The 19,181-nt window shown below is 37.2% G+C and overlaps 1 protein-coding gene across 1 annotated transcript in view; it reads right to left on the bottom strand.

The window, feature by feature from the left end:
- ret (ret proto-oncogene receptor tyrosine kinase) overlaps positions 1-18,560 on the bottom strand; it is a 68,801-nt gene extending 50,241 nt beyond the window's left edge. Inside the window, exon 1 of the mRNA XM_061961995.1 lies at positions 18,392-18,560. Coding sequence (XP_061817979.1) covers positions 18,392-18,461 — 70 coding nt within the window. The 5' untranslated portion in view covers positions 18,462-18,560. The remainder of the gene's footprint in view (positions 1-18,391) is intronic.
- Positions 18,561-19,181: the final 621 nt, after the last annotated feature.

Here is a 19,181-nt window from a genome sequence, read left to right as displayed (position 1 = left end):
CGGCTCAGCTCCTTCTTCACCACAACGAATCGATACAGCGTCCGCATTACTGAAGACGCCGCACCGATCCGCCTGTCGATCTCACGATCCACTCTTCCCTCCCTCGTGAACAAGACTCTGGGGTACTTGAACTCCTCCACTTGGGGCAAGATCTCCTCCCCAACCCGGAGATGGCACTCCACCCTTTTCCGGGCGAGAACCATGGACTCGGACTTGGAGGTGCTGATTCCCATCCCAGTCGCTTCACACTCGGCTGCGAACCGATCCAGTGAGAGCTGAAGATCTTGGCCAGATGAAGCCATCAGGACCACATCATCTGCAAAAAGCAGAGACCTAATCCTGCAGCCACCAAACCAGATACCCTCAACGCCCTGACTGCGCCTAGAAATTCTGTCCATAAAGGTTATGAACAGAATCGGTGACAAAGGGCAGCCTTAACTTTTTCCACGGGCTAATAAATTTGAAAATAAAATCATGTATAAACCAACCATTCTGGATTTTAAACTGCTCAGTTTGTAACACACTGATCTAATCTGATGTGCCCAAGCCAGATACCTGGCATCTTTTCTTGGATGCTAGTTCATTAATGTCGGAGCTCAGGCTTTGAGCTGAGGCAACCTTCATTATCGAACGAAGGTGTTCATCAGTCATTATATCTCGTATTCCACAGTCTTGGGGGCGGGCCTTACAGAAACTATCTTTAACGTCCTCTACAAGCTGTCGTCACGTCCGCTTTTCATCCCTACTAACAACGTGCCGGCCCAGTCACAAGATATGAGCGGATTCTGTACACACACATACGCGAATGCAACGCATACTTCATCAACAGCGATACAGTTTACACTGAGAGTGGCCGTATAAGCAACTTTAACATTGTTAGAAATATACGCCACACTGTGAATCCACACCAAACAAGAATGACAAACACATTTCGGGAGAACATCCGCACCGTAACACAACATAAACACAACAGACAAATACCCAGAACCCTTTGCATCACTAACTCTTACACACACACACACACACCTTGTAGCGTCCCAGAGTTTGACACCCATGCCTTAGGCCATGACAGAGGTGTCATTCAACTAGTTGTAATTTGATATATCATCCCGAAAGGTATGAAAATACTTTATGAAGGTTGAAAAGTTACTTAGTGCTGCTTTAAACTATTATACTAAATATATACATATATATACGACATACATATATATATATATACTACATACATATACATATATACTAAAATAAGCCTTGAGGCCATAAAGTATGTTTTATTCAATTAGTCGATTCATTCAAAATAATCGATAGATTACTCAATTACGGATTGATCGCTGCAGCCCTACAATAGGAAATAAATCAGGAATAAATACATGAATAAAACTGACAACATTGTATAATGACGATTGTTGATGTTGTTGTTGTTTTGGTTATTTTTAGGAGTGTCAAATTATTGCGTCAATTGCAATGAATTAATTATGTATATTTAGCGAGTTGTGTTTTTTAATCACGTTAATCTAATTTGTAATCTCTAACGTTCGTCCACATTAAGATAACTTTATACTACAAAAACACATCTGTGCATCAATATAGTGATGCATTACACGTACAATCATTTGTACATTGTGTTTAAAATCAGAGGACACTTACAAGTTAAAGTTAAAGTACCAATGATTGTCACACACACACTATGTGTGGTGAAATTGTCCTCTGCATTTGACCCATCCCCTTTGATTACCCCCTGGGAGGTGAGGGGAGCAGTGAACAGCAGCGGTGCCGCGCCCGGGAATCATTTTTGGTGATTTAGCCCCCTATTCCAACCCTTGATGCTGAGTGCCAAGCAGGGAGGTAATGGGTCCCATTTTTATAGTCTTTGGTATGACTCGGCCGGGTTTTGAACTCACAACCTATCAATCTCAGGGCGGACACTCTAACCACTAACTTCCATGAAGGAAAATGTTATTTTCATAAATCGCATACTCTCGTCCCCCCTTAACCTAAGGGGGGGCCTCGGGATGAAGGTGTTTTTTAGGGATGTCCGATAATGGCTTTTTGCCGATATCCGATATTCCGATATTGTCCAACTCTTTAATTACCGATACCGATATCAACCGATACCGATATCAACCGATATATGCAGTCGTGGAATTAACACATTATTATGCCTAATTTGGACAACCAGGTATGGTGAAGATATGGTTCTTTTTTTTTTAATTTATAAAATAAGATAAATAAATTAAAAACATTTTCTTGAATAAAAAAGAAAGTAAAACAATACAAAAACAGTTACATAGAAACTAGTAATTAATGAAAATTAACTGTCAAAGGTTAGTACCATTAGTGGACCAGCAGCACGCACAATCATGTGTGCTTACGGACTGTATCCCTTGCAGACTGTATTGATATATATTGATATATAATGTAGGAACCAGAATATTAATAATAGAAAGAAACAACCCTTTTGTGTGAATGAGTGTAAATGGGGGAGGGAGGTTTTTTGGGTTGGTGCACTAATTGTAAGTGTATCTTGTGTTTTTTATGTTGATTTAATAAAAAAAACAAAAAAAACAAAAAAACAAAAACGATACCGATAATAAAAAAAACGATACCGATAATTTCCGATATTACATTTTAACGCATTTATCGCCCGATAATATCGGCAGGCCGAAATTATCGGACATCCCTACTTCTTTTATATTATCTGAAGCAGAGGAAAAGCAAACAAGTTCAACATTCTTACTGTTTTCTGATGTGCTACTTCAGCACTTTATATATGGACCTGATGGTCATTTTAGTACATAAGACAGACCGCATCTGTTCAAGTCTGATAAAAACAATAAATTACTTTATTATGCCACTTTTTATATATATATATATATATATATATATATATATATATATATATATATATATATATATATATATATATATATATATATATATATACATATATATATATATATATATATATATATATATATATATATATATATATATATATATATATATATATATATATATATATATATATATATATATCTATGATTATAATAATGCAATGAACTAAAATAAAAATACCTCAAGTTGAGGAGTTTTCTCAGCATTTTCTTTTAGAAGAGATTAAAAATATATTAATCAGATTAATTAATTATCCATCATAATAAATGTATCACTCCTTTTTGAATCAGCACTAGATATTTTAGAATTATTTCAGAACTTCAACAGTGCTACACATGATCCTTTCATTTTCTACTGCTTATCCTTATTTGGTTCGGAGTCAAGTGGATGCTGGAGCCTACTTTGCTCGAAAGGTAGACTACACATTTAATTGCATACACAAAAAAACACATTGCATTATATAACAAAGGGAGGGATGTTGTTGCCTTATGGAAAGTGGAGGCGCTGATCCTTCAACATACAGTACATCATAAAAACTGAAGCTCTCAAAAGTTGGGCCACTAGTTGGTGGAACGTATGAGCGGATGGAAAATACATTTCCAAGAGAAGTGAAGGATCGAACAAACAGTTGGTGTGTGGTTGATTGACAAAACATAAGTCACACGTCCAGAAATTAGGAGGAATGTGAAACACAAAACAATATTCTCTCCCATCTGGATCTGCAGTTTAAGACCACCAGGGCACACATGTCCGTCTTTGTCTCAGTCCTAATTGTAACTTGTCAAACACAGAGGACACCAGCCGGGAACTGGAAAATAAGTTAAGTTCAGGACTGTGTGAAACAAAAGGCCCAAACTCCCAAAGGGCACAATTTCAATCAATGTCTCCTTGTCCTTTCATCATAGCAAATTAGATTCTAACCATGCATGAGGAGGAAGCCTGACCCATAACTGACTAAAGGATAAAGCACAGCGCGAGGGAAGCCTCCACGCAGAGGGGGGGGGGCAATAAAATAACCTTTGTTTTTTGCAGACTACACAGTTTCACATACATTTCAATAGTCAATGTTAAATTTAAGAGCCAGCACACTGCACATTATTTGCCACTTGCCAAGATTTAAAATTGTATTTCCCAAAATTTCCCGAGTTTTAAGAGCTATTTACATATTTTTAGTAATCTTAATTTTAGCAGGCATATTTATATATTTTTTCTATTCTAGTTAAAAATGTTAAAATTGAGAAAATAACTATTCAAAAAATATATTTTGGTTTTACCCACACAGAAAATCTTGTTTAAAGATTCTGAAAACAGCTCAAGGATGCTTCAATTAAGAATTGAAAGTTGAATAATGCTTGTTTTGTTTGAATTAAATACTTATTTCTATCTTAAACGTCCTGCTAATTTCTAGATATACAAATCTTAATTTAGGATGTATTACCAAAGGGAAATGATCTGCCCATGCAGCTAGTTAATTCCAATAGTTTTTCCCACTAAAATCTAGTATTTCTATCTTAGATTTTGACAGCTTGTTTGCAGTGCCTGCAATGCAGTAGAAATTTGTGTTTTGCATCTTTTTTTTACATAAATGTGTACCATAAAACAAATGTCCACTATAGATGTTATTATTTTGGCAAAGGGGATAAGCTCACTCCTGAGTGACATTGGCCGATACCAATGCTGATCACATGTACTAATTGCACCTTTTTAAATGTTTTTAATGGTGTGTGCTATTTATAATTTATTAATATCAACACAATATTTAAACAAGTTCCTTATTTTGTTTTATTACATACATTTTTTAAGCAAAACAAAGTCAATAGTGCACAATAATTAAACAAAAGAAAAATGATCATATACTACTAATTTAAATGCTTTGTGTTTTGCGCTCCCAGTCCTCTTATGTCCAGGGAATTATTCTCAGAGTTTGTAAACATTAATAAAAACAAAACAAAATAGAGAAAATTTAGATATTGACCGTATCACTCTGGCATCGATCATATACTGATACTATCTATGGTATCGACACCATCAATTTATGGATTGATCCGCTCTCTTACATGTCGTGTACTGACTGTGACAATGCTGACACACCAACAGCTGATGTTATAATTTCCTCTCTTTTATTAATCTACTTGTTCATTTCCTGTAAATAACTGCTTACTCTCTGTTGCAAAGCGCTTCCATCTACACTTCTTTGAGTTTAATAAACACTTATTTCTTGGTGTTGTTTCAAGTGAACTGTTAGCATTCCTACTCCTGGCTTGTTCCTCCAGTGATAATGTCACTTGATAATGACACTTGAGATACTAAGAAATGCAGTTTATTTGCCGTAATGGAGGTGATTATTTTTATCTTAAGGGAGCGGCTCCACACTGTGTATGGATACACATAATTAACTGGAAGCTGCTTGTCAGCCGGGGGACTAAAAGAATTTAAAAAAAATAGTGTCAGTCAGAGGGGATCGGCGTTTGTGATCGATTGCAAAACTCGGCAATGGTGATCAAATAGTTTTTCAAGAAAATCATCCGATGCTGATTGGTGGGCAGATTGATTGGCACATCTGTAATCCTTGCATGCATGATGAGAAGCAACAACCTGATAGAAAATATGGAAAACAACAAACCTGATTTCAAATTGTACTAAAAGAGGAGGCAGTGACAGCAAAAGAGACAAATGGAGGAGATTAATGACGCTTCCGTATTGGCACAACACACAACAGAAGCTTTACTAAATCATGTAATGTAATAAGCAGCTAAATCAAATAGCAGCATGCAGCAAATGAGATTTATTGCTTTGGTGCCTCTAGAAGAGAAAAGATGCTGATGAAAATGATGCAAGCGAGAGGAAGAGAGTGACGTTAAAGATGATGGCCTCCTCTGGGATGGAGGAGACATGGCTTGGTTAAGGTTACCAAAGAGCAAAGAGGGTCAAAGGTAGAGAAACACGGTCATGGTAGAAGACAAACGGTTCGATGCCTTTATGTAAAAACATCTGTGGCTCACCCTGTGCAAGTGATGGATTACGTACAAATAGTCGCTAAAAGGATTGAGAAAAAAGCCGTTTGCTGATTCTCTTGGCCTTAATCAATTACTATAGCATGAATATAGGACTAATCATTAGCCAATGGTCATTGGGATAAATACAAGTTATTTATGCAGCAAAGTGCTTTTCAACAACATTTGAAAACCTCAACCTCTCTGCTTTATCTAAAAGTGTGGGCTGCTGTTAGTCACTGAGCGTTAATTGCCCATTTCCTCTGATTCATTACCTCAGCAAGAAACACTTCACCAATCAGTAACACGCAACCAGCAGGGAGGACGGGAACGGTAATGCATTAGGGAAATGTTTAAAACATTAAAGAGCCACAAATAAGGCTTAGTAGATTCATTTTCCAGTTATGCCATTAAGCTCAGGAGACACAACATTAGGCACAGCTGCACAATAAAGTGACATGACAATACCACAGACAGTGGGTGGAAAGACAGTATTGTACGAACATTTTTTTTTTTTTCCGTTAAGGAATAATGTAAATACTATTAATCTGTTCCAGACACATTGGTGTCTAATTTTATGCATTATCTTGTGCGATTAATCACAAAAAATATTGCATGGATCACTCAATTAATTTTGAGAACAGATGCTCCTTTACCTTAACCGTGGGTAGTTATAAGGTCAGTGATCAGGTCAATGCATATGTCAGGGTCAAGATGAGTAAGGACTGCGACTGGTGTGCTCGCTGGCAAATTTCACTTCAAAATACATCCTGCTGCGACTTGAGATAAAATTGTTTCTAAGTTTAGAGCAAATGAATCAGGTGCATTCAAGTAGAACATTACAAACATCTTCCTGTTTCACATTCTGAAAGTAACATTGCATTTGTGTCCAAATATTGTTCTTTTTTCAAGATAATTAGAATTCTGCAAGCGAGTAAAAACCTGTGATTAATCCAAATTCAGAAGTCGATTAATTTGCTAAAAAAATGAATAGTTTGACAGCACGACTAAAAATATGATTATTTTATAGAGAATAATATACAGTGAAACCTCAATGACCCGAACCCCTGTATTTGTGTACTTTTCCGTTTACAACCCAAATATGCTTCTTTGTGCGAACCATATCTCAGTATACCAATGCTTTATCCACTCATTCCTTTTGTATACAGCTGGAAGTCTTAGGGCGTGGCCATTTTTATGACATCACTTCCTGTGCAGTAGAGTACACACGAGGCAGAAACATTTTGGAGAGGCGTAGCTCCCTACACCACATCCTGTTTACCAGAGGTGGGACCAAGTCATTGTTTTGCAAGTCACAAGTAAGTCTCAAGTCTTTGCCCTCAAGTCCGAGTCAAGTCCCGAGTCAAGACAGGCAAGCCCCGAGTCAAGTCCAAAGTCAAGACTGGAAAGTCTCAAGTCAAGTCCTAAGTCCTGCATTTTGAGTTTCGAGTCCTTTCAAGTCCTTTTAACCACAGACTAATATATTAACACAGATTGTGTATGCTTTTCAAACGCTGTATTTATTTATTAAAACAAGTGCATTTTAAATTGCAGGAAAGAAAATTGTGCTGACATTGCACTTTATAATAGCACTATTAACCAGTCATTTTAAACATTAACTCATTCCTTTACAGAACAAACACATTGAACAATAAAGTTCAAATGTACTTATTTGTACAAAAGCAAAAACATGACATATACGTGAACATAACAAAAAAGTTGTACTTTTTATATGTCAGGGCCCTATGCTGCATTGCATTTGCAAAAGACCAAATTAGCCAAGAGTCTGTCAGTCATTTGTGCACGATGGGGGCGTAGTATGATGCCACCATGGCTGAAAACTCGCTCCACTGGAGCACTGGAGGCAGGCACTGCCAAGACTCTCATGGCCACTCGGAACAGTGAAGGAAGAGTCTTCATGTTCAATGCCCAGAACAAAAGGGGGAGAGAGTTGTTTTGGGTTGGTGCACTACTTGTAAGTGTATCTTGTGTTTTTTATGTTGATTTAATTAAAAAAAGAAAAAAAAAGAAAAAATTCTTGTGCGGCCCGATACCAATCGATCCACGGACCAGTACCGGGCCGCGGCCCGGTGGTTGGGGACCACTGAGGTAAACAACCAACAGTATGTCAGAAAGCTAGCTAAAACGGTACACATATTCATAATATAGTATACATTTTAACTGACCTTTATTTTACTATTTTTGTCTTTTTTTAGGTGGCTAAAATACGCGGTGCTGCTGACCGCCGTCTAACGTTACGTGTGATATATTGACTAACGTAACCCTGCTTAAAAAAAATCACAGAACAAAAAGTATGAATAAGGTAGTGAACTGCAACAGATTCCCGTGTTTGCAATAACGTTATAACGTTAGCAGTGAGTTTACAGCCTCACTGATTTAACTACACAGCAAATAAAAGTCACGTTACTTAGCCAATAAACGTTATCTTACATTCAAAACTTACCGTTCTTTGTGCAACTTCAAATGCCGGACGAAGTTGGAAGTTGTTGCCTCTCCATCAGTAATTTTCGAACCGCATGTGTTGCATACTGCAAACCGTTTTGTGTTGACCACCTCGTAATTTTTATACCCAAACAAAATTATTTTAGGTATCATTTTTTGTTCACTGGCGTGTGGTTTGGACATGTCTTCTTCGTTGGTTGTCCTGCAATTTGATTGGATGAATGCTGTGTGATGAAAACAAAGTAGATCTAATTTGATTGGCTGTTGTACTGAGACCACACCAGCTGACACACGCAACGCTGATAGACAAGTACACAATGAAAAATACGGAGCGCTCCCGAATAACTTTTTCATCTTTGGGTTTTGGGGAAAGTAGCAAGTCATGTCAAGTCATGTCAATTCAAAAGGCTCAAGTCCAAGTGAAGTCACAAGTCATTGATGTTAAAGTCTAAGTCGAGTTGCAAGTCTTTTTACATTTTGTCAAGTCGAGTCTAAAGTCATCAAATTCATGACTCGAGTCTGACTCGAGTCCAAGTCATGTGACTCGAGTCCACACCTCTGCTGTTTACGCAGACCATTACTCGGTCGCCACTTCTCAGTGCTTCAGCGTGTGTTTCTTTCCTCGCCATTCACCAAGTGTTGTCCACTTTGCCTAATCAATATGGGTTCTAAAAAGCCGACCAACCAGCCTAGAAAGAAGGAGGGATTCGCTGTGGACTTAAACTTAGAGAGGAGAGGGAACCCACACACACTTCCCCTCATCTTTGCGCCCCCCCTCGTGCCGTCATCTTCCGTTTTCGGATCGCCAAAAAATATTATTTTATTTTTGAATTGAAAAAAAAAAAAAAATTTAAGCAACATGGATGTTAATGTGGGCAGCACGGTGGAAGAGGGGTTAGTGCATCTGCCTCACAATACGAAGGTCCTGAGTAGTCTTGGGTTCAATTCCAGGCTCGGGATCTTTCTGTGTGGAGTTTGCATGTTCTCCCCGTGACTGCGTGGGTTCTCTCCGGGTACTCCGGCTTCCTCCCACTTCCAAAGACATGCACCTGGGGATAAGTTTAGGGCTGAAACGACGCGTCGACGTAGTCGACGTCATCGGTTACGTAAATACGTCGAGGACGTTTTTGTTCGTCGACGCGTCGCATATTTACGTCACACTACCGTCATGGCGGAGCGCAAAGCAGACGATGCGAGCGGTGCGAGCGAGGGGAAAAAAGCACGCCAAAAGTCGTCAAAGGTGTGGGAGTATTTCAATAAACGGCCTTAGAAGAAACGCTACTTTTACTCCGCTACTTTTATCTACATTCAGCTCGCTACTCGCTACTAATTTTTATCGATCTGTTAATGCACGCTTTGTTTGTTTTGGTCTGTCAGACAGACCTTCAAAGTGCCTGCCTTACTGGTGACGTTTCACTTCGTTCCACCAATCAGATGCAGTCACTGGTGACGTTGGACCAATCAAACAGAGCCAGGGGTCACATGACCTGACTGGCTCCGAGCTAACTTCGGGTGTTACCATTTAGTGGTCAATTGTACGGAATATGCACTGTACTGTGCAATCTACTAATAAAAGTTCCAATCAATCAATCAAAAGTGTGAAGGAAAAAAGACCCTTTTTTTATTTCAACCGTAAAGACTGACTGCACAGTTCCTGTCTTCACAATAAAAGTCCCGCTCCATCGCGCCTGCGCTTTCAAAATAAGAGTCTCCGAAAGCCAGCGCAAACAAGCTAGCAAGCTACGGAGTTTGCCGCCAATGTATTTCTTGTAAAGGGTATAAAAACGAATATGGAAGGTGGACAAATAAGATGCCAAATAACAACCACTTTCATGTGGTATTAGACAGAAAGGAGGAACTTTTTTTCTCCTCCATTTGAAAACGTGGACGTTACCAGCACTGCTTCCTGATTACAATCAATGCAAGTCATCAGAATCAGGTAATACACCAACTTATATTCTTGTCTTCATGAAAGAAAGGAATCTATATGTTAAACATGCATGTATAATTATTAAAACACCTTTAACATGTAAACAAACACGGCAAAATAAATAAATATAAATTATACACTGTATATATCAATGTATGTATATATATATATATATATATATATATATATATGTGTGTGTGTGTGTGTGTGTGTGTGTGTGTGTATATATATATACACACATATATATATATATATATATATATATATATATATATATATATATATATATGATATGTGTGTGTATGTTACTCAGTACTTGAGTAGTTTTTTCACAACATACTTTTTACTTTTACTCAAGTAAATATTTGGGTGACTACTCCTTACTTTTACTTGAGTAATAAATCTCTAAAGTAACAGTACTCTTACTTGAGTACAATTTCTGGCTACTCTACCCACCTCTGCTAATAATGTTGTTGTATGCACACTGTGTCGAGCGGAAATGGCCTATCATAGCAGCACAACGGCAGCGTTCTTGCCATCACCATCAACTAGTCAATCGTCCGCGTGAGTATACGTTGTCATCATTACACAAAAACATGAATGTGTCATTTGTATCTGCGTTGTAAATTCATAAACTAAAGCACCGTTTCGCTCTGAGAGGAGCGTTTGGCGTGCCTGTTCAGTGTTTACAAAGACGCGCTCCTCTTTAACGCTAACGTTAATTAGTTGTGCAAATACCTTTTACAACATTAACAATTACGTATACTATGTACAAACGAACAATTAACTTTCACTTTAATCATACTATCATTGTTGTGTTATTAAGCAAAATAAGCAAAAGTTTTACTTTTGTTGAAATGTTTACACTGTTGTTACAGAATATTTCGTTTTGCACTTTTTTGTATTGGATGTTTATCTTTATTTTTGCACATTTTAGCAAATAAGCAATACTTTTACTTTTGTTGAAATGTTTACACTGTTGTTACAGAATATTTCCGTTTTGCACTTTTTTGAATTGGATGTTTATCTTTATTTTTGCACATTTTAAAGCAAAATAAGCAATACTTTTACTTTTGAAATGCTTATACTATTGCAGAATATTAAGATTTGCACTGGATGTTTACTTTTATATTTGCACATTAAAAGCAAATAAGCTACTTTTAATTTTGTTAAATGTTTACATTGTTACAGAATATTTTGTCATGTTGTTGTCAATGTTGACTGAGTGGCCATACTTTTTTTTTTTGTAAATAAAAGCCATGCCTTTTGAAAAAACTGGCCTACATTTATTTTTTCATCTTCATTTTAAATAAAAAAAATAATCGGTAAAAGGAAAAATAATCTATAGATTAATCGAAAAAATAATCTATAGATTAACCGATTAATCGAAAAAATAATCTATAGATTAATCGATAGAAAAATAATCGTTAGCTGCAGCCTTAGATAAGTTGATTGGCAACACTAAAATTGGCCCTAGTGTGTGAATGTTGTCTGTCTATCTGTGTTGGCCCTGCGATGAGGTGGCGACTTGTCCAGGGTGTACACCGCCTTCCGCCCGATTGTAGCTGAGATAGGCTCCAGCGCCCCCCGCGACCCCAAAGGGAATAAGCGGTAGAAAATGGATGGATGGATGGATGTTAATGTTCTTGTTTTGTGTGCGCGCACGCTGTGACGGTTCGGCTTGTCGTTGTTGTTGTGTTATTTTGATAACAAAGATATAGTTGATTCATTACCCCCTTGTTATGTTTGTTTGACATATATGTATATACATTATAGTGTGTTCAAAGTGTGCAGTCTTTTGCTGAAAGATAGAACCAATTATTCATGTTTACATTGTTTCTTATGGGGAACGATGCTTCACTAAACAAACTTTTTGATTTACGACCCATGTTCAAGACTCAATTAAATTTGAAAATCGAGGTTCCACTGTAGTTACATATGCAGAAAACAATGTAGAATAAAATATCCTGAGACTCTTGAGGGAAGAAGGAGGGAAGGGGAGAGGCACCTTGAACTGTGCGACAAGTTATTTCTTGATTTCAATAGTGTTTCTCACCTTCTTTATCAAAGTGCTACCACTCGTAACTTTCTGTGGGCCCATAGTGGCATTTTTAAAAAAGCTCAACAAGTGAGCCACAAACATGTGGTTTCTGCTGTTTTTAGGCACTCGATTACTAACGGGCTAGTTCAGGGGTGTCCAAACTTTTTCCACTGAAAAATAAATGGATGCGGGGGCCATTATGACATTGAAATTTTTTTAAATATGTAGATTTTTTAAAGAAAAAACAATAGCCTGCATGTCAGCTTTGTAGTATTAGCGTCAACATTTCAATTTTGTCTTGTTACATTACAGCTGTTTGCGCTAATATACCACTTTTTATGTGTGTGGTTATTTTTAGTAATGGTCTTTTTAGAATGTGCTATGGGCCGCAAAATGACCCCTGGGTCGCATTTTGGACACTCCTGGACTAGTTTATTATGTGCATGTGAACATTTTAGTCAGAAACCCAGTGGGGCGTACAAAAACCGAAGTGCACTGTACCAAAAATATGATGCACCATTGCAAACAACACCCACAATAACAAAAGCATGTTGAAATGGTTTGAAACAGAATAAACTTTTAATATCATTTAAAGCAGGGATGTCAAACTCTTTTTCATTCTGCACTATCCTTGGAACAGCGGATAATATATACATTAGACTATGCGTTTCAATATAATATATATTTTTATGTACACTGTAAAAAAATATGTAGCTTTTACAGGAAAAAAACCTCAACTTAGTATATATAATTGTATACACAGTGTATTTTATTATTTTTTTTAAGTACAACATGCTGTATTACGGTGAATGGAAAAAAACGGGGTTTTTTTACGGTAAAAACTGTCAGATTAGTCGCCAGAATTTTACTGTAAAATTTATAGTGTGATTTTTTTTTTTTTTTTTACATCATATTACTGTCAATGGAAAACCAAAACCAGTCTTTTTTTTTTATTCCGGCAATTGAGCTGCCGGACTTGAAACAACACAAACAACAAAAAAATAACCATATATTTTACGGTAAAACTGGCAATTAAGTCGCCAGATGTTTACAGTAATAGAAAGTGGTACGATGCAGTAATATGCTGTATTAAAAACCACCATAAATTTTACCGAAACAATTATTGTAATTTTTACAGTGTACATGGCTAACTTGCTTTACAATCATAAGTCAAGCAGATATTTAAGTATTTGTTTCTTTTTTAAGAAAAATAAATGTTTAGAATGTATGATAACATAATATTTATTTCAATATTGGATACTATTGAAGTTTATATGCAATTTCATGCCGTGCATATATTTTTACTGCCAGAATGGGAAAAAAGTATACATTTAGTAAGAAAGTACTTTATTGAAACAATATTGCCAGGCTTTTGTGGGCCATATAAAATGATGTGGCAGGCCAGTTGTGGCCCCCGGGCCTTGAGTTTAACACAATAATATAAAGGCTGACAGCGCTTTCATAAACCCCCCAAACAACATTTAGGTATATGTGATATGTTGAGGCGCTCCATCAACCTCTTCTTCTCTGTCCTTGTCATTAAAAGGTTGAGCGGACACTAAATTCAATGTGATGTCCTTTTGGCAGCAGATAACAAACATGTGTGCGCTCGTATCGCACACAATATTTTCCTAAAGAAAACAAACAGCCGGTGTTTGTCCGGAGATGTGAGCAGCTGCTGCACACCTGCCCGACCTGCCGCTCGCCTCATCTCCCTCAGATTCCACCTCTTTTGTTGCCACATCAGCCAGGTGAGTGGCTCTCACAAGGAGTCCAGTGCAGCACGCATGGAGTGACGTTCACTTTATTAATCAAAGCAGAGCAACAGGAGCGTGCAGCCAATCAGGAACGTCATGGAGTGCTCTGATGCAAAGCTACATCAATCAGCCTTTGTTTGCCCTGTGAAATGCATAAAGCTGCTGATGTCGACATGACAAATATTCCGAGGACATTACATACGGTCATGTCACCTGGAAAATCATCATGAATCATATTAGCAGCCCTGCAAGAAGAAAAGAAAGCTCCCCTGGGTAGATTACGTCGGTCGGCAGTTTACTGCTCGTAAGTCGACTTTTGCAGAAATAAACGCACACGAGCATGAAGGCCGCGCATGAAGCGAAAGAGCAGCGATATCCAAACTTGGTCCATGGAGGGACGCATGCACCGAGGTTGAACCATGCGGAAGCCATTTTGAACATAAAGACGTTATAAGCCATCTGAACAAGACATCTTGTGCTGCAGGTGACAACGCTAATTGGAAAATTATCTAATAATATATCCCATTAATTATTTTTTCTTTTATATAAAAAAATGCACTTTGTGCACTCTAATGATTATATTCACTACTTTTACTTTATCTATGTCATATTACTTATCAGTGCAAAGTCGGCTAAAAGCAGAACATTTTACAACCTACTCAGTTTTTTGTGTTCTGTGCTGTTTTCTGTGCGAGGTCAGATGTCAAAATGCATGGTTAATTGCAAATGACTAAACTCTTCCACACCAAACTAATCCAAGCGTGCCTTTTTCGTAGCACACTTCATCAGTCATCTTTTCACAAACTGAAAAGATGACATTCAAGTGTTTTTCTGAAGGATAAAAATTGAAATATACATTACAAGCAAAGCATATCCACACTAACCCCTGATAGGATAGTGAGGACAAGGGTATTCAAAGTGTGAGCCAATGGCCATTTTTTTCATTGAAAATTTGATATATTAGACCAGTGGTTCTCTCTCTCTTTTCTTTTCTTTTTTTTTTTATCAAATACCACCTCAGAAAACACTTGGTTCACCAAGTACCACCATAATGACCAACATTAAAAAACAGCTGTGTTGTAGGCCTAAATATTCATTAAAAAACAAGACAGATGTTTTATTTAGCAAGAGTGATTAATATTTTAGGCACTGTAACATTACACACCGTTTGAACAGTAACACTGTGTTTGAATATTTAATTAGGTGATCCTTCAGCGCAGTGGTTCTCAACCTTTTTTCAGTGATGTACCCCTTGTGAACATTTTTTTAATTCAAGTACCCCCTAATCAGAGCAAAGCATTTTTGGTTGAAATAAAAGAGATAAAGAAGTAAAATACAGCACTATGTCATCAGTTTCTGGTTTATTAAATTACCGGTATATAACAGTGCAAAATATTGCTCATTTGTAGTGGTCTTTTTTGAACTATTTGGAAAATAGATATAAAGATATAAAAATAACTAAAAACTTGTTGAAAAATAAACAAGTGATTCAATTATAAATAAATATTTCTACACATAGAAGTAATCATCAACTTAAAGTGCCCTCTTTGGGGATTGTAATAGAGATCCATCTGGATTCATGAACTTAATTCTAAACATTTCTTCACAAAAAAAGAAATCTTTAACATCAATATTTATGGAACATGTCCACAAAAAACCTAGCTGTCAACACTGAATATTGCATTGTTGCATTTCTTTTCACAGTTCTTTTTGACAGACATTTTAGTAAGGGTCAAACCATCATGGCATGGGGGAAACTCTGGGTTTATGGTAATGAATGGAATAGCCTACTTGATTTGATGTTCAGTTTATGAACTTACATTCATATTTTGTTGAAGTATAATTCAATAAATATATTTATAAAGGATTTTTGAATTGTTGTTATTTTTAGAATATTTAAAAAAAAATCTCACGTACCCCTTGGCATACCTTCAAGTACCCCCAGGGGTACGCGTACCCCCATTTGAGAACCACTGCTTTAGCGTACCACTAGACATTGCTTCTCAAATATTTTCTGTTACACCCCCCGTGGGGGGAAAAATAATAATTGGCGACCCCCCCATTGTTCACCGTGACTACAAATAGTATAATTTGTCTATAATATAGTTTGAACTGTACTTCTGCACAGCATTGTAAGCTTATTAACATTAAAGGAAACAACATACCGGTCTGACCTCGTCTCCTACCGTGGTTACAGTGAAGCCAAGTGCTAAAAAAAAGCACTATTTGAGAAGGACTAATCACTCTATCACACATTATACTAATAATAATTATTTGCATCAATGTTTACTTTAAGTAGTTAAGCATATATTGACCTACTCTGGGCTGGTTTACACAAAAGGTGAAGAATATCAAGAAAAAGGTAAAAAGTCATAGTATATCTCACAGGTGTCCAAAGTGCGGCTTAGGGGCCATTTACGGACTGCAGCTGTTTTTTTAATTATACAGTCATAATAAACACGTCCCAGATTAGAGCAGAACACACACACACACACACACACACATACAAAAAATAGAACCGGCCTAAATCCCCCCCAAAATGGGAGCTGACATCCAGAATGGCCGACAACCCGTGCGTCTTACTGTGTATAGCATGGGTGTCAAACGTACGGCCCGTGGGCCGGATCAGGCTCGCGAACAGGTTTTATCCGGCCCGCGGGATGAGTTTGCTAAGTATAAAAATGAGCCGACATTTTTTAATGAAAGAAACAGCTGTTCTAAATGTGTCCACTAGATAGCAATTATTTGTATCATTGTAGATGATGCTACATATGTAAAAAAAATTAAAAAAATCACATGATGTTAGTGCACCAGTCGAGGAAAATGAGCAAACTACATAAATAACATCCTGTAATTTGATTTTGATATTATTTTTTTATCTTGATAGATTGAAATTGAACACCAATGAGTTGACTGATGAACATTATCACATCATTTATTCAGAAAGTGTAAAATAAAGATAGAATACTATGTAAGTGTAAAAAAAACCAATAACATTATGATTTGTACATTTTCAGAATTTGCTTCTTCTACTTTTAAACAAAGAAAACAATCTGAAGTTGTCTTTATTTTTAAGTTATCGTGCCGTGATTTTACCAGTCCGGCCAACTTGGGAGTAGATTTTTCTCCATGTGGCCCCTGATCTAGGATGAATTTGACACCCCTGGTGTATAGTCTATGATGGTTTCTTTGAATCCGGTCATGATGAACATGCTGATGTGATACGTTTGTTGTGCTGAAGCACTCAAAAAGTTATTTTAATTGGTGGGATAAAAATAATACTAGTAAGAAATAATAATAATAAAACTAAAAACAGATATCTCAAGGGGGTTAATTTAGGTATTACACTAATTATATTTGTTTCACTAAACACAAAGCTAAAATGTTTTGTTCAGATAGTTTAGCACAGGGGTAGGGAACCTATGGCTTTGGAGCCAGATGTGGCTCTTTTGATGACTGCATCTGGCTCTCAGATAAATCGTAGCTGACATTGCTTAACACGATAAGTAATGAATAATTCCGCTGGTAATTACAGTGTTAAAAAAACTTATCAACCAGACTACAAAGCCATCAGCAAAACCATGCAGCACCAGAAGTCACATTAATGGTAAGAAGTATTTTATTTATTATTGGCTAGCTTCACAATAACACTGTTATTAAAAATAATAAGAAATTTATTATATTCTAAAAATGTTGGTCTAACTTAAAAATGCACGTATTTTGTTGTATTCAGTGTTAACATTTTTTAAACGGCTCTTACGGAAAAACTTTTTAAAATATTTGGCTTTCATGGCTCTCGACCACTGGTTTAGCATGTAGAAAATGTGTCAAAGTGAACCCCACATCCTTAATTTTTTCTGTAAATCCTTATCTCACTACTTTTGACCTGTACGGAAAATACTTTGCCGCACACAATGATGCCCACGCTCATGAGCCGTGAGCACCACTTTTAAATATAGACTATACACTGTTAGTACAGTTGGGCTGTGGGAGTGTAAAATTATATTATTATGACATACGACCCTTGACACCATCGTGCCATAACAAATACACAAAGTCAGCATTGTTTGGGTTTAGGGGAAAAAAAACAAAATGTTATATTTTGATTTTAAATGATAAGTGCTGTAGTTTGTCCATTTAATGAGCTGTTTACATGATATTGTGTTCAGATGTGGAAGACACAATGAGACTGTATAGGCTATGACGTCACCCCCCCAACCAACAACTAATTCTTTCTTTTTTTTTGTCACAATTTTTTAAGTATTTTTTCCCCCCTCTATTGTTGCAAAGTGCAAGTGATGCTGACTCCTACCTGCCAGCAGCATCCACAGCAGCAGCAGCACGGCGGTGTTTCCCGGGGAGAAACCACAAGTTGCCCGCATCTTCGCCGACCATAAGTGAAAGTTTGCTGCATACAAATGCTCGTCACGCACTGGGACAACACATCCGAAGGCAAAACACAAAAAAAAATATTCTGGAAATCAAGCAGTGCGTGTTTTGTCCGTGGGATCCAGGCAGCGGTGGCCAAACTGGAACGATGCTTGTGCCTTGCTGCGCGGCGTGGAGGGGGCGGGGTGGGGATTGGGGGGTGGATGGTGGGGTGGGGTGTGGGGGTGGGGGGTGTTCACCGCCTCATTGCTTCCGCGACAGCAGGCGGGAAAAAAAGCATCTACAGGAAATTTAAGAGCATAATTTACCAGCAGGTCAGCCATCTCATTAACACTCTGCAGGGGGAATCATCAACTACAAGCTTTATACCTTGTATAGGTGCAGTCCACTTCTGCCAGGCGAGGAATTGATTTCCATCGCTTATTATTGTTATTTAACATCTTTGTGGTTAGGACTTCTCATCTCATTCAAGATTAAAACATGTAAAAAAAAAAAGAAAAAAAAAAGGCTGCGGCTCACCTATGACACGACGGACAAATTCCTTAGTAATTAGGTTGTTATGTGTTTCCAGAGTTGGGCAAAATTGTTAGCTACTAGTTACTAGGGTTGGGTAAATTACTTTTAAAAAGGTAATGTTTGTAGTTACTAGTGGTCAAATGTATTAGTTACTAGGGTTGGGCAAATTACATTTACCAAGTAATTAGTTATATGTG

This window comes from Nerophis lumbriciformis, linkage group LG02 (assembly GCF_033978685.3).
Source record: "Nerophis lumbriciformis linkage group LG02, RoL_Nlum_v2.1, whole genome shotgun sequence".
Taxonomy (NCBI): Eukaryota; Metazoa; Chordata; class Actinopteri; order Syngnathiformes; family Syngnathidae; genus Nerophis; species Nerophis lumbriciformis.
This window is presented reverse-complemented; position numbering and strand designations above follow the sequence as displayed.